At 53.3% G+C, this 20,950-nt stretch overlaps 1 protein-coding gene across 6 annotated transcripts in view; it reads left to right on the forward strand.

Annotated features, from left to right (window-relative positions):
* Positions 1-20,950, forward strand: part of TBC1D14 (TBC1 domain family member 14) — a 115,336-nt gene that overhangs the window by 90,963 nt on the left and 3,423 nt on the right. For 4 of the 6 annotated variants that reach the window (XM_042251670.1, XM_027971234.2, XM_060417693.1 and 1 more), the window contains 4 exons: positions 219-290; positions 1,104-1,232; positions 2,381-2,490; positions 15,045-15,303. In XM_042251670.1, the coding sequence (XP_042107604.1) occupies positions 219-290; positions 1,104-1,232; positions 2,381-2,490; positions 15,045-15,303 (570 nt within the window). Of the gene's footprint in view, positions 1-218; positions 291-1,103; positions 1,233-2,380; positions 2,491-8,645; positions 9,543-15,044; positions 15,304-20,950 lie in introns of those variants that run through there. The other 2 variants (XM_060417692.1, XM_060417691.1) reach the window with 2 other exon arrangements.

A 20,950-nucleotide genomic window follows, 5' to 3' on the forward strand; every position in this document is an offset into this window, starting at 1 on the left:
GTGGTGCTCACACCGGCCCACCAGCTTGTTTCAGACCGGCTTTGTGGGTCGAGCGCATCAGCTGTGGCCGATGGTTCACTTGTCCAGTGCCGTGGCAGTGCCGAGCTGCCACGTGACGCTTGGCAGCTAGTCCTGCGGTGTGCCGCCGCGTGCTTGGCTGCGGGCCCTGTGCGCGCACTGACATGGCTCACGCCTGTCTCGTGTGTTGGTCCTTGTAGGGTGGCCCGTACCACGACATGCTGCACAGCGTTTTGGGCGCGTACACTTGTTACCGACCGGATGTGGGTTATGTAAGTGAACCTTTCTGAGATTCTCTGACGTTCTCTTCTAGAAAGAAAGTCATGCTCTCCACCATCTCACCGTAGCTGCAGGTGGCGGGTCACGTGCCCCCGTTTTTGTGAGCTATGAAAAGGCTCACGGTCAATGACTCGCCTCAGTTTCCTCGTAGGGAAATTGAGCTGCCCTGGCTGCTCTGTGGCATCGATCTTTTTTTTTTTTTTTTAAAGCCTGATGTACAAGCCTAGTCACTCAGTTGAGTCCAACTCTTGTTGTGGCCCCGTGGACTATAGCCCGCCGGGCTCCTCCAGGTCCCTGAGATTTCCCCGACAAGAATACTGGAGCAGGTGGCCGTTTCCTCCTCCATAGACCATGTTTTAATAGGGTTTGAGTTCATTTTCTGCATGTGATATTTTTACCCCAGCATTAAATCAGAAAAGCTTTTTAGTTGTAACTGTTTTTAAAGCTATGCTGCTGAGGTTTCTGCGGCTTAGCGGACGTGTGCCTGCATGGCTTTAGAGCAGCATGTTCCCTTAGGGGTGCGTTTCCGTGCTGCCCGGACGCTGCACCTCCTCGAAGGCAGCGAGCCTGTCAGGTGCAGGAGGAGGGTTTGGGAATGAAGGAGTGCAGACAGGTGGCCGGCGTGGCAGGGCGACGACTCTGCGTCAGGACGGGCAGGGCCCTCGAGGCCGTGGGGTGGCAGCGGGTGGGGGCAGCGTGGGCCCTTCCAGCGTGAGGGCGTGTGGGCTCCTCCTTCAAGGAGACGCGGGGGCTGCTCCGACTGCGGTGGCTGCCGGTGATTTGACCGCCCTCTCTCCTCCCCTCAGGTTCAGGGCATGTCCTTCATAGCGGCCGTGTTGATCTTGAACTTGGATACTGCAGATGCCTTCATTGCTTTTTCTAATCTTTTGAATAAACCCTGTCAAATGGCGTTTTTCCGAGTGGACCACGGCCTTGTAAGTATCCCCATGTGTGTGTGGGTCCCTGGGTGCCATGTGTGCACAGAGCAAGAGCGGCCGGGCCCTTCTGTTTGGCAGGAAAGTTCCATTTTTCCCTCCCCGGGGTTACTTGCAGCAAGTAGCACTGTACAGCGTGGAGGATTACCAGGGCGCTGTGTTGACCCTGAGAAATGGGCGGCTAATAGCCATACGTGTGAATTTCGAAGTGCATTCTTCCAGCAAGTGTTTCTGAGAATAAACCCTTGGCATGAGAGGGGAGGGGTGCCCCCCCCCCCCCCCGGACGTCCTTGCTTTGTGTCAGAGCAGGTGCTTGGCCCGGTCCCCCCACGTGGAGGTCCATGGGGGAGGCCGGTGCCCCGCAGCTGTTTCAGCACAATACCCTGGTCGGTGCATCGTGCTTTCGCACAGACCCCATAGGAAGTTGAAGAGCCCATGCCAGTGAGACGCAGGCTGGGGCGGTTCCCTGTCCCTTCTGTGTTTTCTCCCGAGCTGTCTCCTGGGCTGCACATGAAGAGGCCTGCAGTTGCCCTTGCCCGAGTGTCAGTATCAGACCCCCTCTGGGAAGGCCAGGGGTCAGCACGGAGGCCGCGTGTTTCCTCAGATCATCCTTAGATGGCGCATTCCTTTCTGCTTCTTGGAGGAGAATGAGCTGTCAGGGGTCAGCCTTTGCCATGGGCCAGGGCGCGAGTTCGAGGCCGCACCTTGCACACACACATGCGCCCTCGTTAGGCAAGTTACGCACCTGCTCTGCAGAAGGAGAGGGCACCCCCTCCAGTGTTCTTGCCTGGAGAATCCCATGAACGGAGGAACGTGGTGGGTTACAGTCCATGGGGTCACAAAGTTGGGCACGACTCGGTGACTAAAACTTTCTCTAACCCTCTGGGTTTCAGTTCTCTTATCTACAGGTTGAAGTAATGATGAAGTGTAGTCAGTTACAGTGACGTTACAGGGAGGTTAGAGATTGTGCCTGTTTAGAAATTGCCTGCTCAGTGCCTGGTTTAGGGTTACCAGTAAAGATACGTGAGCAGTTTACATACGAAGATGATTGTGGGATTCTAGGGGCATTAAGTATACTGACTTTCCCTGTAGATTGGAAACATGTGCTGATAACATATTTACTAGTGTATTTCACATTTTCTCCCCAGATGTTGACGTACTTTGCTGCATTTGAGGTATTCTTTGAAGAAAATTTGCCGAAATTATTTGCTCATTTTAAGAAAAACAACTTAACTCCAGACATCTACCTAATTGATTGGTAAGACTGCATTTTTATGCATTTTGAGAGTGTTTTTTCATGTCTGTGCCCCCATCTTTCATTCCTCACTGCCTGCTTCTTTCGGGGCCCAGCTGGCCCCCCACCTCCTGCTTTACAGTCTCCCTTCTGTCCGGAGCCCGAGACACCCTGTGTTGACAGCCCAGGCTGCCGGTCATCAGCTCGGCTGATCCTCTCTTGATGCCATGTGACTCTCACCGCTCCTCCTGAACTCCCTCCTGGGAAGGAAGGTGCCTTGGACCTCTGTGTTTCCAAGATACTATTTATCCATTCCTCCCCGAGACATAGCTCAGCCCCTGGCCTGTGCGGGCTCTCAGCTGGGTTCGGGGGCAGACTTGGCGCTTTACGTCCGGAGCTCCCACCTGGAGGAGTGCCTGCTCCTGGACCTGGGGCTGTGCAGCCTGTGGGGGCGTCAGGGCCCACGGGGATGACCCAGAGCTGGAGCTGAGGCCTGCCGTGAGCATGCACGCTCCGGGATCAGCAAGCTGCGGCCGGCGGGGTGGGACATGGGAGCCTCCCACAAAGGGCCAGGGTGGCAGGTGCGAGCTCCAGCAGCTGAGTCAGGGGTCGTGGATGCCAACCTGAGGGGCTCAGGCAGGAGTCCAAGGGCCAGAGGGAGAGGCTGGTGGCTTTCACTTGGGGTTAGGATGGCAGCGGGTTCCGCCCAGAAGTGAGTTTCCGGTTCCCTGGGAGGCAGGGGAACCGGGAGGCAGTGGCAGTGAAGGGGAAAGACCGGGGCTTGAGCTGAGGCCGCAGAAGTGGGTGGAGGGCTGGGAGGGGTCGCGCTGGCTGGAGGCTGGGGCCCTGGGGTGTCCTGTGGCCGTGAGGGGTGCTGCCGGTGCCGTCAGCCATGCCAGGCCGGGTTTGGCAGGATGGCGAGTGGAGCCGGTGTTGGACATGTTGGTTTTAGGGCACCTGGTGGACATTGAAGTGGACGTACAGGGTCCCAGAGAACTCCTGCTGGAGCCTAGACCAGGAAGTCTTCACATAGGGTGGATTAGTTGCCTGAGGAGAGGCTGGAAAGTCTTGGGTGTTCCCCACTGGGCGCCAGGTGAGGAGGCCAGGGCCTCCTGGGGAATAGGGAGCGGTGTCTCGGGTCCCGGAATCCCGCCTGAGCCCCAGCCGCTCCCGTTACGTCCCTGTGGCCCGAGCAAAGCCGGGGAGCCTCCCTGAGCCTGTGGCCTCGTCTGTTCACACAGACGACTGGCCTCTGAGGGCCCTGTATGGGGCATCAGCCTTGCGAAGGCCTCTGCCTCACAGAACGACACGTCTCTGGGCCGAGAGGCCATTTGGGTTTTTGCACCTACGTGTGCGGTGAGCCCACAACTGCTGGGAACACACAGCGGGCTTGACTTTCCTCTGTGCTCACTTGTTTCAGGAGGCAAAGGCTTACCTCTAGAAGGCAAAGGCCAAATGTCTTCTGAAATGAGGCCGCGCCCTTTAACTAAAGCTGATTTGTCTGCTCCCGTGGGAGTGAGCCTGTGGGATGCTTGGCTTTCGTTGCTTCTGTCCTGAACCCCGAGACCGTTCCAGTTCTGCTGAATTCATGCTGGGGACGAGGGTATGGAGGTTGGGGCTGGTGTCGCTGTGGGTCAGTCCAGACGTGAGGCCATGAAGCCACCACTGGTGGGGGGCTGGGGTGGCCTGTCTGGGAGTGTTTGGGGCCAGGGTTAAAGGTCACCTCCATTTAACCAACAAATGATTTCTCCACACTGTGAAAACTCAACTCTTGCACAGGCTGTCCTGCTGCACGCCTGTTTGCTCACCTGTGTTGTGAGATTTGACTGTGAACCCTGACCTCTCAGATTCCCAGGCCTGGAGGGTGTCAATGGAGGGTCATATGGGACCAGAGTCTTTAGCTTCGACGTTATCTGCTTAGGCCACCGAGTTAGATTCTTAGGATTCCAGGCTCACAAGGAACTTTGGAAAACACTGTCCTGGAATAGTATCTCAAGCTTATTTTTGCCCTGAGTTGCAAAAATAAATCAGTTGTGTGTTGTGACGCAGCGTGTGGCCGTGTGTTTGGAGCAATATAAGATAATGTATATGACAGAAACAATTATAAGAAACAGTACTTACCAGCTTTTACTATGTGTAGGGAGCATGCTGAAGTTTTCTGTTTTGTTTGTTAAAAAAAGAAAAAAAGAAAAAAAGCTGCTGCTGCTCCACACCGATGGTGTTACAGGGCAGCGGTCAGTGACGGTCACGATGGGTGGCATGAGGGGTGCTGTACCGCAGGGAGCATCTCTGCTTCCTTCCGGGCTGAGCGGGGAGAGGGGCCCAGGCCACGGGGACTCGCGTCTGTTAGCGCTTCTCACAGTATCTCATTCATCCAACCCTTGGAACAGGCCCCGGGAGCGAATCGTAAGACGTCTGTTTGACACATGAGGAAGTGGAGGCTCCGCGAGGCAGAGAGACCTGCCCAAGGTTGTTGGCTCGCTGGACGGCAGCGCCGTCGTTCGAGCTCAGGGCCAGCTCCAGAGCCTGCGTGCTTCCCCTCAGAGTGGGTTGAGTCAGGGATTTCTTAACCAAGGCAGCATACCCTGTGCAGAGGGCCCCAGCGCTGCAGTCAGTGCACTGATGAGCGTGGGCGGTGAGGGTCGGACGCGTGGGTGGTGAACGTGGAGCAGAGCGCAGGGTGTCTGGGTGCGGGACCGCTCTGAGGACTCCTCCCCTTAGACCTCTGTGATGTGATGTGCTTGGAGCCTGAGGCCCCGTGGACGCTCGCGGTGCCTGGGTGCGGCCTCTGCTGGTGCTGGGGCTTGGCTGCTTCCTAGAATTAGGGCCACGGGTGCCCTGTCTGTATTTGTAGTCCCGGCGCAGGGCCAGGCACACAGGAGGTCGTTAGTAGGTATTTGAGTTGATCTAAGCCCAGGAAACCGCTCAGTGCACATCTGAGCGCGTCCGCAGGGACCCGGGCTCTCGGTTCGGTGCTCATGGGCAGGTAGACGCTCAGAGCAGGAACGGGGGACGGAAGCCCAGGGAAAGGGCAGGCGCTGCTCAGGACCCACCCCAGAGGCTGGTGTTTCAGAGACACCACTGCCCCGTTGCATCTTCACAGTGCCTGGAGCAGGCCCCTTTAGCACAGAGGGAGCCAGCAAGACCCGTCTCGCAGCGGGCGGTCCAGGTGGCCCTCTCTCCTGTGCTTGGCCTGCTTCTGTTGTGTCCCAGGCCCTGTCTGCTCCCCAGCGGCAGGGCTGCCTCAGGCGCACACGCCTGTGCGTGTTTCTGCAGAGGGTGCGGGTCGCTACCCGTCCCCCCAGCCCTCTGCATGACTGTGGGCCCCCATGGTTTGGCTGCTGAGTGTCTTGGGTGAGCCGTGTGAGTGCTCATGGGAGACCTGTCTGCCCGCCAGGAGATGTCTAGGACTTGCTCCTTCTTCTGTCACGGGACACTCTCTCCACCCCCTGCGTTATTGTGTTAGTTTTATAAGACGTGGTCTTGCCCAGTCTGAGAGCCCCTCTTCCAGAGCCCCCTCTCCCCTCCCCACAGCGGTGAGGGCTTCCCTTCATGAGAGCACCCCTGTTTCTCGCTGCCCCTGCAGTAGACCCAGTCCAGTCAGTCTTCTTGGTGACCCCCATGCCCGGCCCCGTGCTGGGCTTGGAGTCCTGACCCAGGGATGCACCCTCTCCTGAGGGGCCTCTTCCTCGGGTCTGAGGTGTACGGAGTCCAGCCTGTGTCTTGCAGGGGTGCCCTCCTCCCCACCTGTTCAGGGGCTGCCGTCTGCCCAGCGCTGCAGAGACTTTACGGTGGAGACTCAGATTCACTTGCTGAGGCCGTCCTCCTGGCAGGGATCTTACCCAGTGTGCTTGTCTCTCCTCTCTGCTCACACAGACACAGAGGGGCCGAGCGGGCTCTCGCCCTCCAAGCCTGGCTTCGTACAGAGTTTCCAGCGTTCAGACCATCAGATGTCCGTGTTTTGTGGGAGAACTGACGTGTGGTCAGTTAACTTGTCAGAATATTTCCCACTGCTGTCAAATGTTAGAGTTGTTAGGAGGCATGGATAGGTTTTGTAATAGATAATCCTGAATTAATGAAATAATCAAGCAGAACATTCTGTATCCTGATTAATGTTTCCTGAACGTTTGGTGGTACTTGGAGACCCTGTCGTCATGCCGAGTCTCTACCTTAAAGGCAGGTTGGGGTGAAATTCCTGGTGGAAGAGTTCTGTTTCCATGGCATCCAGCATCCTTTTCACTCATAGCTTCTGCTTTCCCACTTCAGTCAGTTCAGTCGCTCAGTCGTGTCCGACTCTTTGCAACCCCATGGACTGCAGCACGCCAGGCCTCCCTGTCCATCACCAACTCCCGGAGTTTACTCTCAAAGTCATGTCCATTGAGTCGGTGATGCCATCCAACCATCTCATCCTCTGTCGTTCCCTTCTTCTCCTGCCTTCAGTCATTCCCAACATCAGGGTCTTTTCAAATGAATCAGTTCTTTACATCAGGTGGCCAAAATATTGGAGTTTCAGCTTCAACATCAGGGCTTCCAATGAATATTCAGGACTGATTTCCTTTAGGATGGACTGGTTGGATCTCCTTGCAGTCCAAGGGGCTCTCAAGAGTCTTCTCCAGCTTTCTTTATAGTCCAACTCTCACATCCATACATGACCACTGGAAAAACTGTAGCTTTGACTAGGTGGACCTTTATTGGCAAAGTAATATCTCTGCTTTTTAATATGCTGTCTAGGCTGGTCATAACTTTTCTTCCAAGGAGCAAGCGTCTTTTAATTTCATGGCTGCAATCACCATCTGCAGTGATTTTGGAGCCCCCCAAAATAAAGTCAGCCACTGTTTCCATTGTTTCCCCATCTATTTGCCATGAAGTGAAGGGACTGGATGCCATGATCTTATTAGTTTTCTGAATGTTGAGTTTTAAGCCAAATTTTTCACTCTCTTCTTTCACTTTCATCAAGAGGCTCTTTAGTTCTTTGCTTTCTGCCACAAGTCTGGTGTTATCTGCGTATCTGAGGTTACTGATATTTCTCCCGGCAATCTTGACTCCAGCTTGTGCTTCATCCAGCCCAGCACCTAAAAACTCCTCCAGAGCAAAGTTGTCTTGCTGAGCTGCAGTTGTTTGAGTCGCATCTGGCACCCCATGTGGGGGCCTCCTCAGCGTGTGTGTGGAGGGCGGGAGGAGGGTTCGGAGCCTGAGGGTGGGGGACCTTCAGGCAGAAGGACCCACATCGCCTGTGGTCACTGGCCCACCCACCCCCGCCTGGCGGATGACGGAGCCTGGGTGCTGAGGCAGGGTTCACATTACTTACCTGCTGTTTGCAGCCCCTGCTCAGGGCTGACGCCTAAGGTGGAAACACCTTTGGGCTCAAATTGGAGGGTGCTCTGGGGGCTCAGAGGTGGTTCTCTCTGCTTGCTTCCAGGATTGTGGGGGGAAGAGTTAGGCTTGTTAATTGCATTTGGACGGAGACTTATATAACTACCTTCAGTTTTTAGATGAATGTGGTTCTCTGTGGCTTCATGTTGTTTTATTTAATCACACAGAATCTAAGGAGGTTGAATAGTTACCTGCTCCTAGTCTGAATTTGAGGACACTGGGAGCACCGTGGTGGGGTGGGCTGGGGTTCAGGGCTGCTTCCTGAGCCGGTGCTGGGGGCAGAGGCTCCTTTGCAGGAGCTGGTCCGGGGGGAACACACTGGGCACAGCTGGACATCGGTGGTGTCAGGCCCTGAAGGTCCAGGTCTCCGAGGGTGTCTTCTCAGTGAAGACACTGTGAGGTGAGCTTTCCCCTTATGCTGCTGTTCAGTCGCCAAGGCGTGTCCAACTCTGTGACCCCACGGACTGCAGCACGCCAGGCTCCCGTGCTTACCGTATCCTGAGTTTGCTCAGACTCACATCCATCGAGGCAATGATGCCATCCAACCACTTTGTCCTCTGTCGTCCCCTTCTCCTCCTGCCTTCAATCTTTCCCACCATCAGGGTCTTTTCCAATAAGTCGGCTCTTCGTATCAGGTGGCCAGAGTATTGGAGCTTCGGCGTCAGCGTCAGTCCTTCCAGTGAATATTTAGGATTGATTTCCTTTGGAACTGAGTGGTTTGACCCTTTCCTCTTTTACCTCAGGCTAAAACCTATGTTTCTGCATCCTCCCTTCATTTGTGATTTCCTCACCTGTGGTTTTTCCAGTAGTCACATGTGGATGTGAGAGTTGGACCACAAAGAAGGCTGAGTGCTGAAGAATTGATGCTTTTGAACTGTGGTGCTGGAGAAGACTCTTGAGAGCCCCTTGGACTGCAAGGAGATCCAACCAGTCAATTCTAAAGGAAATCAGTCCTGAATATTCATTGGAAGGATTGATGGTGAAGCTGTAGTACTTTGGCCACCTGATGCGAAGAGCCAACTCATTGGAAAAGACCCTGATGCTGGGAAAGATTGAGGGCAGGAGGAGAAGGGGACGACAGAGGATGAGACGGTTCGATGGCATCATTGACTCAATGGACATGAGTTTGAGCAAGCTCCAGGAGATGATGAAGGACAGGGAAGCCTGGCGTGCTGCAGTCCACGGGATTGCAAAGCGTCGGACTCGCCTGAGTGACCGACCACCACCACCACCTGTGAAATGGAGATGATGATGGCTCTTCCTCAGGGGTCACCGTGGCTGAGCCAGGTGGAGCGTGTAGAGCGGCGCCCAGCCCTACGAGCATGTGCTGCCTGTTGACTCTGAGGAGCAGCGCAGGGCGGTGTCAGTTCTCCCACCATCGATTTCTGAGAAGCAGCTTCTGCCTCCAGGCCTGGCTTCCCTGTCTCCCTTCCCTGGCCTGCTCCCTGTTTGCAGGCCAGCAGTTAGGTTAGACATCGCCATTGGAAATGTGAAGTCTTGGCAGGAAAAAGGAAAAGCAAAAGCAAAATTGTTCTGCTCCTCTTACATACATTAGGGGGAAATAGAGACACACAGTTTCTCTTTATTGTCTTTTATGCGCCTTTAGCCCCTTATTAGTTTAGCAACATAGAACGACTGTTTTTTTCTAAGTAGTTGAATTGGTACCTGAAGCCGTCGTTTTGAAAATGACTTTATTTAGCTGCGGCGCTGGCTCTTTATTGCTGCGCGGGCTTTCCTCCAGCTGTGGTGGGTGGGGTCGCTCCCTAGGTGTGGTGTGCGGGCTTCTCATGGTGCAGACTACAGGCTCTCGGCCACGAGGGCTTCAGCAGCTGTCACTCCTAGGCTCAGCAGTTGCGGTTTCTGGGCTGTTGGCACAGGCTCAGTAGTTCTGATGAACTATCAGAACTGTTACTCTATTACTTAGAGTAATAGAGTGACGTCGAGACATGGTCTTCCCGTAGGATTGGGGGCAGGAGGAGAAGGGGACGACAGAGGGTGAGATGGCTGGATGGCATCACTGACTCGATGGATGTGGGTGTGAGTGAACTCCGGGAGTTGGTGACGGACAGGGAGGCCTGGCGTGCTGCGATTCATGGGGTCGCAAAGAGTCGGACACGACTGAGGGACTGAACTGAACTGAACTGAACTGAACTGAACTGATGGCGCTGTAAACCTGTGTCTCCTGCTTTGGCTACCGAGCCCCCAGGGCAGCCCTGAAGCTGTCCTTTTTTGATACCCAGTGTAGTAACGTGCAGTCGTACTGGGGAGCACAGCACTCCTGTCCTGCAGGTGAGAAGTCCTGGGGTTCCCGCTTCCTGTGCGGGAAGCGCACCACAGTCCTGGGAGGGCCGGGGAGCCGTCCCTGTCCGTCCTGCCTTCCTCACGCTCATCCTGCTTGGAGAAGGATGACTCTCAGGGCTCCCTGTGGGGAGCAGGCGGGAAGCCTCGAGGCAGGGGAGGGGCGGCGTGCACGCAGCACCCCCCTCATCCATGTGCTCTGACGGCGGGTCCTGGGCTGCGGGCCGAGCCGAGCGGCTGTCCACCCGCACCTGATAAGCTCTTCTGAGAGTAAACGCGAGAGCGTTGTTTCCGATCCCTGTTCACTCGCTGGTTTTGATTCTGAGTGCCGCTGAAGATACAGGGAAGCATTTGACAGCTGCTGCTGATAAACGGTTTTTCAGTGAAAGTGGAGGTAGGGGGGGAGGCAGGGAGCCTGGGGACCCTGGAGCCGTCTGAGCGCCGCGCTCTAGGGGAGGATGAGAGGGGAACACCGTCTCGGAGGCAGGAGGCCGGCAGGAGGGACCCTGGACTCTCTAGTGGGGCACAGGTGGCCCCGTGCAGGAGCCCAGGGGCAGGAAGCTGGCTGCTGGAAGGCCTCCTGGGTCTCGGGGCTCAGAGTAGGGAGGGCGGCTGGGGTTCCATCCCCGTTTGATGGCTGTCGTGAGACGGACGTGTGAGGCGCCGTGTGAGCAGCTGACGGGAGAGGCCCAGCCCAGCCCAGGGGCAGGAAGCAGCCTTCCCAGGAGGGCCGTCTGAGGCCAAGCTGTGGTGAGGAGACATGCTGTCAGGGGAAAACTTTTAATGCTTTTCTTTAAAAGGCACATTTTATTTAAGATACAGTAAGAGTCAAGGCCTTAATGGTTCCATTTCAGTACCTGAAGATAGTAAATGATACTGTGTATGACACAAATTTATAGTCTTCCACATGAACGACAAGCTTGGTGATCAGGTCTCCGTCTTGCTTTGACTTTGCAGCAGCATTTGGCAGTCTTCACTCTGTGATTCCAGGATATTTCCTTTATCTGGCACCATCTATACACAAACTGTCGCCAGCCCCAAACCCTCCTCTGAACTTGAAATTGATTCACGCATCCACCTGGATGTCTGGTGACTTGAGTTCAGGTCCAAGCCAAAGGTCCCACAGCTCCACCCGTGGAGTTGCCCCACAGACCCACCCGTCGCATTTCCCGTGAGGTGCGTCCACATTCGCTCTACTTTGGGCTGCCCCCTCTGCTGCAGTCCCGTGCCGACCTGCCTGGTGGGTTCAGTGGCCGCCCCGGTGAGGCCTGCGTTCCCCTGCAAGAGCTCAGCACAGGGGACGGGCCCTTGCCCTGCTCAGCCCCTTCACTAGTCTTCCACCTCATGCAGAAGGAAACCCGCAGGCCTTGCGGTAGCCTGTAGGGTCCCGTGCGCTGGGCCCCGGTCCCCGCAGACACCCTCACGGGTTCTCCCTTTGGCTGTTACGGCTTCAAGCGCAGTGGCCTCCTGGCCCGTCAGTGGACGCGCTGGGTCACCTCTGCCTCCGAGCTGCGAGCCCGCTGTGTGCTCTGTCTGGGGCTTCCTCCTCGGGGCTTTGTGGAAGTGTCGCTTTTCAGTCACGCGTTCTCCCTGACCGTCCTGTTCACACACCCAGACTGGCGGTCCTTGCCTCCCACCCTGCTTTGTATTTGAATCCACATCTGACGTTCTGTGCGCTTCATTCAGCTTTTCTACCCACGAGGGCAGGGAAGGCTGTCTGTTCTGCTGGATTCTGCGTATTCTCACCACAAAGAACGGTGGCTGGCACAGAACAGGCTTTAAAAGCCGTTTATGATGTGCGGCTTAGAATCAGCAGGGCTCAGATCTCAAGAGCTGCTCGTGGAGTGATGGGGGATGGTCGGCAGCATCGAGCAGGAGGGCATCACAAGCCTTCAGCGTGGCGTTGCTTTGCAGGGGTGGCGGGGAGGACTGGGCTTGGCTGTGCTTATTTAAGTATAAGTTCATCCTAAGTTCAGTGTGAGTTTTTGCACTTTGAACAGTTTCTGCACCACAAATGCTACCTGCAAGTAATCTGTATTTGCCAACTCAGCAAGGCAGATGGTTGCTAACAGCTTGACTGGTGAATTCTTGTGAATTTTTAAAAAAATGTAAATTGAGGGACCTCCCTGGTGGTCCAGTGCTCAAGGCGTGGCACTCCCAATGCAGAGGGCTCAGGTTTGATCCCTGGTTGGGGAGCTAAGCTCCCGCACCGCCATGTGGCCAAAAAATAAAGTTAAAAAAAAGTATCTGTTAAAAAATGTTAGTTGAAGAGGATTAGGTTGATCATACTTCTGAGTTCCTGGTAAACTAGTCACTGTTTAATGTAAGTCTTGTTTGTCTGTAGTTACTCTTTTTATCCCATCCTCATTCTGTTCCATAGACAATACTTCTAATGTGTTTAAAATGTATCTTTTCTGTATACATTTTAAAGAAAGTGTAACAGTAAGTGGCACCGGAACTGCTGCTCCCTGCCAGGTGAGTCTGGCGCTCTCGATCACTAGGACATCAGCTTCGCAGTGTGTCTGAAGCAGTTCACAAAGACCACACTCAAATCTGAAGAATATCGCGTTAGAGAAATTTCTCCTGCGGTTTCTCTCTCTCCCTTTGCCTGTAGCCACTCAATTTTACCAGTCTCTTTTTGCCCTTCAGACTACTCTGCTTTTAAAATGTAAAGGTGTGACTTTTCACCTGTGAGTTGGCAGGTAAGTGATAATGAGGATTAGGTCACTTGCTTTTCATTTTTTAAAAATAAAATGTCCTCTAGAGTTGAGAATGTTCAGATTGGGACTCAAAGATCTCTTGGCTCTCTCTCAAACTGTGTTTTCTGGACCAGGTGATGAGGTGGTTTTCTGTGTTTTGAGACAGTAAGGCGCTCGGGCAGAAGGTTTGTTGTGGCTTTAAAGGTACGGGGCCTTCCCTCGCCTTGCCTGAGGGCACAGGGCCCACTCCGGACTCCAGGGCACGTGTTCAGGGTCTAGTTCTTTCACTGTTGGTGGCAGGAGCTGCAGTGATTTTTCTCAGACCTCCGTGTCCCTCTTCTAGCGTCTGATTTGAAGTCTAACCTTTCTTGAATCTCTGAGTTTTAAAGCACTGCCACGGGATGGCCCTGAACATTTGTTGTTCGGTCGTGTCCCACTATTTGCGACCCCATGGACTGCAGCACACCAGGCTTCCCTGTCCATCATCAACTCCCGGAGCTTGCTCAAACTCATGTCCTTTGAGTCGGTGATGCCATGCAACCGTCTCATCCCGTCATCCCCTTCTCCTTCTGCCTTCAGTCTTTCCCAGCATCAGGGTCTTTTCCAGTGAGTCAGTTCTTCCCATCAGGTGGCCAAAGTATTGGAGCCTCAGCATCAGTCCTTCCAATGAATATTCAGGTTTGATTTCCTTTAGGATTGACCAGTTGGATCTCCTTGGAGTCCATGGGACTCTCGAGAGTCTCCTCCAGCACCACAGTTCAAAAGCATTGATTCTTTGTCACTCAAGCCGCCTTTGTGGTCCAGCTCTCACGTCCATACATGACTACTGGAGAAACCATAGCTTTGACTAGACGGAGCTTTGTTGACAAAGTAATGAGCATCACGGGGTATTCGCTAGCTTGCTGGGTTGACCGCACTGCCTTCACTGCGTGCCCGTTCCCCTAGGTCCTGGAGGAAAGGCTGTTTCTGGGGCAGAGCACCCTTCTAGGGGCGAGGGTGGGGTTCACACCCTGGAGGTCTCAGCAGGCAGAGAGCCTTGCAGCTTGTGAGCAGACTTGCCAGCGTGGTGTAGACCCCACTGCAGGGGAGAGTCCTGCTGTAAAGGCTGGGTGACAGGACCTCCTGACCAAGGCGGCCTGCATTCTGAGCGCAGCACCTGAGTTCAGGTGCCTTCACGGCCCTTGCGTGTCTCTTGGAGGCAGCATGGGCACTCAGGGAATACTGCAGCCTGGGGAAAAGCGAGTTCCCAGGAGCAGTGAGGACTGTCTGGTGGGAAGGCAGCGAGACCTGCTCCCTGACGCCTGTGGCATCCTGGAGTGGCCTGGGGGCTTGTGGACACAGGTGTGCCACGGAGATGCCAGATGCTGGGCCCGATGTAGGGTGGGGCTGGGGGGCTCCCTCCTGGGGGCGGCATCTGTGGGGCCGGTGGAGGCGGACAGCGCATCCTCAGAGCCCTGGGGTCGAGGGAGCCCAGGCAGGTGGCTGCATCTGTCTGGGTGTGGGGTCAGGAGATGCCCCGGATTCGGCCTCGGGGCGGCGGGAGGACTGGGCTCCACACAGTCGGCCTAGACTCACCTACCTGTTGACATGCTCTGGTCACCCAAGACTGTGTGTTTGGGGGTTTGAATTGAGATTGTCAACAGTTTTTTAAGGGAAGGCATATCTGTGTCTCACTGTTTTCACCTGATGGTTTTAAATATGAGATCAGTTTCCTGGGAGCCACTGTCAGATTTACTCGGAAAACTACCCGGTTCCTTCTGTGGCCCCTGCTGGAAGGAACGAGTGCAGCGCTCCTCAGACGCCAGGTGCGTGCGCGTCGATTCAGTTACGCATTTCCGTTTGCTGTTTTTATTTTCCACCAAACGAAACTCTACCTGCCTTGTTGACTTAACCTCTAGCGCCTGCCTCAGAGTAAGAATAAGCACGTAGTAGGTTCACGATAAACGTGTTGCATGCCGAAGTGCGGTGTCTAATTCGGAAGCTGTATGTTGTTTGAGATTCTTTGTGAAAGCTGATCATACTGTTTTAGAAAACGTTTAAATTGACCTTCAGTGTGAATGCGGGCCAGAGCTCTTCCACCACCGCCCCCTCCCCACCGAGGACGTGAAGTGTGAAAGGGCCTAAACTCAGGAGCGCCGGAGAGGATCCGCCCTGAGCCAGGGCTCCATTGTGGAACCTCCAGGACCTGACGCCCCCTCTCTCCCCCAGGATCTTCACTCTCTACAGCAAGTCCCTGCCCCTCGACCTGGCCTGCCGGGTCTGGGACGTGTTCTGCCGTGACGGGGAGGAGTTCCTGTTCCGCACGGCCCTGGGCCTCCTCAGGCTGTTCCAGGACGTCCTGACCAGGATGGACTTCATTCACGTGGCCCAGTTCCTCACGCGGCTGCCGGAGGACCTGCCCGCCGAGGAGTTCTTCGCTTCCATCGCCAGCATTCAGATGCAAAGTCGAAACAAGAAGTGGGCTCAGGTGAGTGGGCTTTTGTTCCCTATCCCGTCTAGTTGAGGAAGCGGGTTATGCAGAGCACCTTATGAGGAACCAGCCCTCTTGAAGGTGCCTTGGGTTTGGGGCCCGGCTTTGCCACACAGGGTCTTAGACAGTCACTTCCTCTGAGCGAAGGAGCTGGAGAGGAACACTCTCCCCACCCCTCCTATAGGGGCTTCCCAAGTGGTTCCAGTGGTAAAGAACCTGCCTACAACGCAGGAGACGATCCCTGGCTTGGGAGGATCCCCTAGAGAAGAAAAGGACAGCCTGCTTCAGTGTTCTTGCCTGAGCCTGGTGGGTTCAGTCCACGGGGTCCCAAAGGGTCAGGTACAGCAGGGCGACTGAACAACGGTAGCAGCGCAGGCCCCCGCCTGGTGGACAGCACTTTGTAAACCAAGCTCCCCCCTTTCTCTAAATCCCAGAGACAGAGAGCCAAGGGGGCTGACCTGTCGCCCTCTCACCGACAGAGGAGGCGCAGAGGGGGGCCGTGTGTCCTTGGTGGGAGGGGAGGGGAGGGCTCCCTGGACGGGTTGCTGGAGCTCCCGCAGCTGCCCTCAGGGCCGTCCGGCTGACCGCAGGGGAGCGCGTGCTCCCGGGCTCCCCGGTCCCCCTCTGGACTTTGCTCCTAGGCCTGGTTCCTAGTCTTTGCCGTACGAAAGGGAAATAGGACACCTGGCCTCAGGAGCTGTGTGCGCTCGGCTGGCCTGAGCACCACGTCCTGGGGAGCCTTGTCCTTGCCATACGGTGCTTGTTCCTGACTTACGGTTTGTTTAATTAGTGGAAGATTTAAAGTACATGCAAAATAGAAGAAGAGAGAATAACCAACCCCCATGTGCCTGTCAAGCATCCCGTCAGCTTTCAGATTTCTGTTTTCAGACATCAGCAGTAGCTTTGTTGTTGGCTTAAATCAAGATCTAGATAAGGCCTACACGTTGTAATTGGATGAACAGCCTTTCACGTCTTCTTACAATGTGCAGGGTTACCCCTCCTTTCCACTTCTCCCTCCCCTTTACATATTGAAGAAACGAGGTCGCGTCCAGCAGCACTTGTCACGTCTGGATTTTGCTGCTTCTGTCCCTGTGGTGGTGTTCATCGTGGTCCTTCTCTCTTTCCTGTAAATTGACAGACTTGGAGGCTCGAGGAAGCTCCCAGTCTTTATGTTTGGCCAGATTACTTCACAGGTGATTGGACTGGCTCTTTCTGATCTTAGTTTTTTGCATTTCTTTTCCATGGGGATGGTCTTGATCCCTGTCTCCTGTACGGTGTCACGAACCTCATTCCATAGTTCATCAGGCACTCTTATCTATCAGATCTAGGCCCTTAAATCTATTTCTCACTTCCACTGTATAATCATAAGGGATTTGATTTAGGTCATACCTGAATGGTCTAGCGGTTTTCCCTACTTTCTTCAATGTAAGTCTGAATTTGGCAATAAGGAGTTCATGATCTGAGCCACAGTCAGCTCCTGGTCTTGTTTTTGTTGACTATATAGAGCTTCTCCATCTTTGGCTGCAAAGAATATAATCAATCTGATTTCGGTGTTGACCATCTGCTGATGTCCATGTGTAGAATCTTCTCTTGTGTTGTTGGAAGAGGGTGTTTGCTATGACCAGTGCATTTTCTTGGCAAAACTCTATTAGTCTTTGCCCTGCTTCATTCCGCATTCCAAGGCCAAATTCTCTGGTTACTCCAGGTGTTTCTTGACTTCCTTCTTTTGCATTCTAGTCCCCTATAATGAAAAGGACATCTTTTTTGGGTGTTCGTTCTAAAAGGTCTTATAGGTCTTCATAAAACCGTTCAACTTCAGTTTCTTCAGCATTACAGGTTGGGGCATAGACTTGGATAACTGTGATATTGAATGGTTTGCCTTGGAGACGAACAAAGATCATTCTGTCGTTTTTGAGATTGCATCCAAGTACTGCATTTTGGACTCTCTTGTTGACCATGGTGGCTACTCCATTTCTTCTGAGGGATTCCAGCCCGCAGTAGTAGATATAATGGTCATCTGAGTTAAATTCACCCATTCCAGTCCATTTTAGTTCACTGATTCCTAGAATGTCGACGTTCACTCTTGCCATCTCTTGTTTGACCACTTCTAATTTGCCTTGATTCATGGACCTGACATTCCAGGTTCCTATGCAATATTGCTCTTTACAGCATCGGACCTTGCTTCTATCACCAGTCGCATCCACAGCTGGGTATTGTTTTTGCTTTGGCTCCATCCCTTCATTCTTTCTGGAGTTATTTCTCCACTGATCTCCAGTAGCATATTGGGCACCTACTGACCTGGGGAGTTCCTCTTTCAGTATCCTATCATTTTGCCTTTTCATACTGTTCATGGGGTTCTCAAGGCAAGAATCCCCATGGAAAAGAAATGCAAAAAAGCAAAATGGCTGTCTGGGGAGGCCTTACAAATAGCTGTGAAAAGAAGAGAGGCGAAAAGCCAAGGAGAAAAGGAAAGATATAAGTATCTGAATGTAGAGTTCTAAAGAATAACAAGAAGAGATAAGAAAGCCTTCCTCAGCAATCAATGCAAAGAAATAGAGGAAAACAACAGAATGGGAAAGACTAGAGATCTCTTCAGGAAAATTAGAGATACCAAGGGAACATGTCATGCAAAGATGGGCTCGATAAAGGACAGAAATGGTATGGACCTAACAGAAGCAGAAGATATTAAAAAGAAGTGGCAAGAATACACAGAAGAACTGTACAAAAAAGATCTTCACGACCGAGATAATCATGATGATGTGATCACTAATCTAGAGCCAGACATCCTGGAATGTGAAGTCAAGTGGGCCTTAGAAAGCGTCACTACGAACAAAGCTAGTGGAGGTGATGGAATTCCAGGTGAGCTATTTCAAATCCTGAAAGATGATGCTGTGAAAGTGCTGCACTCAATATGCCAGCAAATTTGGAAAACTCAGCAGTGGCCCCAGGACTGGAAAAGGTCAGTTTTCATTCCAATTCCAAAGAAAGGCAATGCCAAAGAATGCTCAAACTACCGCACAATTGCACTCATCTCACATGCTAGTAAAGTAATGCTCAAAATTCTCCAAGCCAGGCTTCAGCAATATGTGAACCGTGAACTTCCTGATGTTCAAGCTGGTTTTAGAAAAGGCAGAGGAACCAGAGATCAAATTGCCAACATCCACTGGATCATGGAAAAGCAAGAGAGTTCCAGAAAACATCTATTTCTGCTTTGACTGTGCCAAAGCCTTTGACTGTGTGGATCACAGTAAACTGTGGAAAATTCTGAAAGAGATGGGAATACCAGACCTCCTGACCTGCCTCTTGAGAAACCTGTATGCAGGTCAGGAAGCAACAGTTAGAACTGGACATGGAACAACAGACTGGTTCCAAATAGGAAAAGGGGTACGTCAAGGCTGTATATTGTCACCCTGCTTATTTAACTTCTATGCAGAGTACATCATGAGAAACGCTGGGCTGGAAGAAACACAAGCTGGAATCAAGATTGCCAGGAGAAATATCAATAATCTCAGATATGCAGATGACACCACCCTTATGGCAGAAAGTGAAAAGGAGCTAAAAAGCCTCTAGATGAAAGTGAAAGAGGAGAGTGAAAAAGTTGGCTTAAAGCTCAACATTCAGTAAATGAAGATCATGGCATCCGGTCCCATCACTTCATGGGAAATAGATGGGGAAACAGTGGAAATAGTGTCAGACTTTATTTTGGGGGGCTCCAAAATCACTGCAGATGGTGATTGCAGCCATGAAATTAAATGACGCTTATTCCTTGGAAGAAAAGTTATGACCAACCTAGATAGTATATTCAAAAGCAGAGACATTACTTTGCCGACTAAGGTCCATCTAGTCAAGGCTATGGTTTTTCCTGTGGTCATGTATGGATGTGAGAGTTGGACTGTGAAGAAGGCTGAGTGCCGAAGAATGGATGCTTTTGAACTCTGGTGTTGGAGAAGACTCTTGAGAGTCCCTTGGACTGCAAGGAGATCCAACCAGTCCATTCTAAAGGAGATCAGTCCTGGGTGTTCTTTGGAAGAAATGATGCTAAAGCTGAACTCCAGTACTTTGACCACCTCATGCGAAGAGTTGACTGATTGGAAAAGACTCTTGATGCTGGGAGGGATTGGGGGCAGGAGGAGAAAGGGACGACAGAGGATGAGATGGCTGGATGGCATCACTGACTCGATGGATGTGAGTCTGAGTGACTCCAGGAGTTGGTGATGGACAGGGAGGCCTGGCATGCTGCGATTCATAGGGTCGCAAAGAGTCAGACACGACTGAGCGACTGAACTGAACTGAACTCTGATCTTAGTTAGCGGCCTATTTATTTTTGTTTCACAGCTTTAATAATTTACAGTACCATGAACTTCACCCCTTTTAGAGTACACAATCCAATGCCTATTCATTTATTACCCAGAGGGGGGTCCCCTCTGCCCTGGGCCCTTTGGTCTGCCCCCGAGCTGGACCTCTCTTACCTGCTGGGATGCTCTCTGTCTGGTGGCCTTCCTTCCTGTCGCGTCTTTAGGGAAAGAGCACAGGTGCTGTGGCAGGCCCTTGGGTAACACCATGAAACGCTCCCCTGGTTTTACCAGCCGGGGGGGCAGGGACACTGCTCTCTGCTTAGTGTGCTGTGCGTTACAGTTCCGAAGTAAATCCATTCAGTTTATAAAAAGGAGTGAAGTACTGACTTCTGCGACTGTGGGTGCACCTTCAGAACAGAAAGCCAGACTGCAGACCACACACTGCGTGGCCCCATTCCCGTGCAGTTTCAGAAAGGAAGCTGTAGAGACGGGACGTGGCGAGCAGGACAGGGCGGTGGCAGCTGGAGGGCAGGGGCTACTCGTGCCCTGATGGAAATGCCCCAAGGTTGGCTGTGCTGAGGGCTGCACGTTATCCGTGACTGTATTAAAAGCCACCAGATTGAACACACGAAGTGGGTGAATTTTATGTATGGTATGTGAGTAATGTCTCAGTAAGCTGTTAAAAAAAAAACACACACACACACAGAAACCTCAGCTCCTGTGTGAGCAGGACCGGCTATATAATTATCAGGGATCTGGTGAGAGGGAAGAAGAGCCTTTCTCTGGTTAAGAAATAAATGGGCAACACACGATGAAGGTGTGGGGCCTCATGTTCAGAATTAGTGTCAAGGGTTTGAGGATGGCGACTGCAGAGCTCTGGGCTGGGCAGGGCCTCTGAGTGGGGTCCCCGCTGGACTGCGCAGGTGCACGCCCACCTGCGCGTGCCCTGGAGTCTCCTGGGACTCGGCCCCTGCACTGATGCTCTGAAGTGGCCGCAGAGAGCCAGGGCCCTTCCTGGTGTGCGTGCCCGTGCCTCTGGTGCGCGTGCCCGTCCCTCAGAGCGAGCGCTGCCTTAGCTTCCCATCCCGCACAGCTGCGGTCCGCCGGCCTCCCCTTGTGTTTCCCTGGTCCTTCCCTGCCCCCGTCCACACACCCGCAGGGACACGCACAGACAGACGGGCCGAGTCCAGATCTGTCATTCCGCTTCTTGCATTTTAGGTGAAAATTACCGGTTAAGACCAGGTCAAGGGTTATTAGAGAGTAGGACGCCCTCTAACAGTGGGGCGGTAATAGGAGTTAGCCTGACGGTGGGCCTCGCCACTGAGTTTGTTTAGTTCCAGGTCCCACGG

The sequence above is a fragment of the Ovis aries genome, chromosome 6 (genome assembly GCF_016772045.2).
Source record: "Ovis aries strain OAR_USU_Benz2616 breed Rambouillet chromosome 6, ARS-UI_Ramb_v3.0, whole genome shotgun sequence".
In the NCBI taxonomy this organism is placed as follows: domain Eukaryota; kingdom Metazoa; phylum Chordata; class Mammalia; order Artiodactyla; family Bovidae; genus Ovis; species Ovis aries.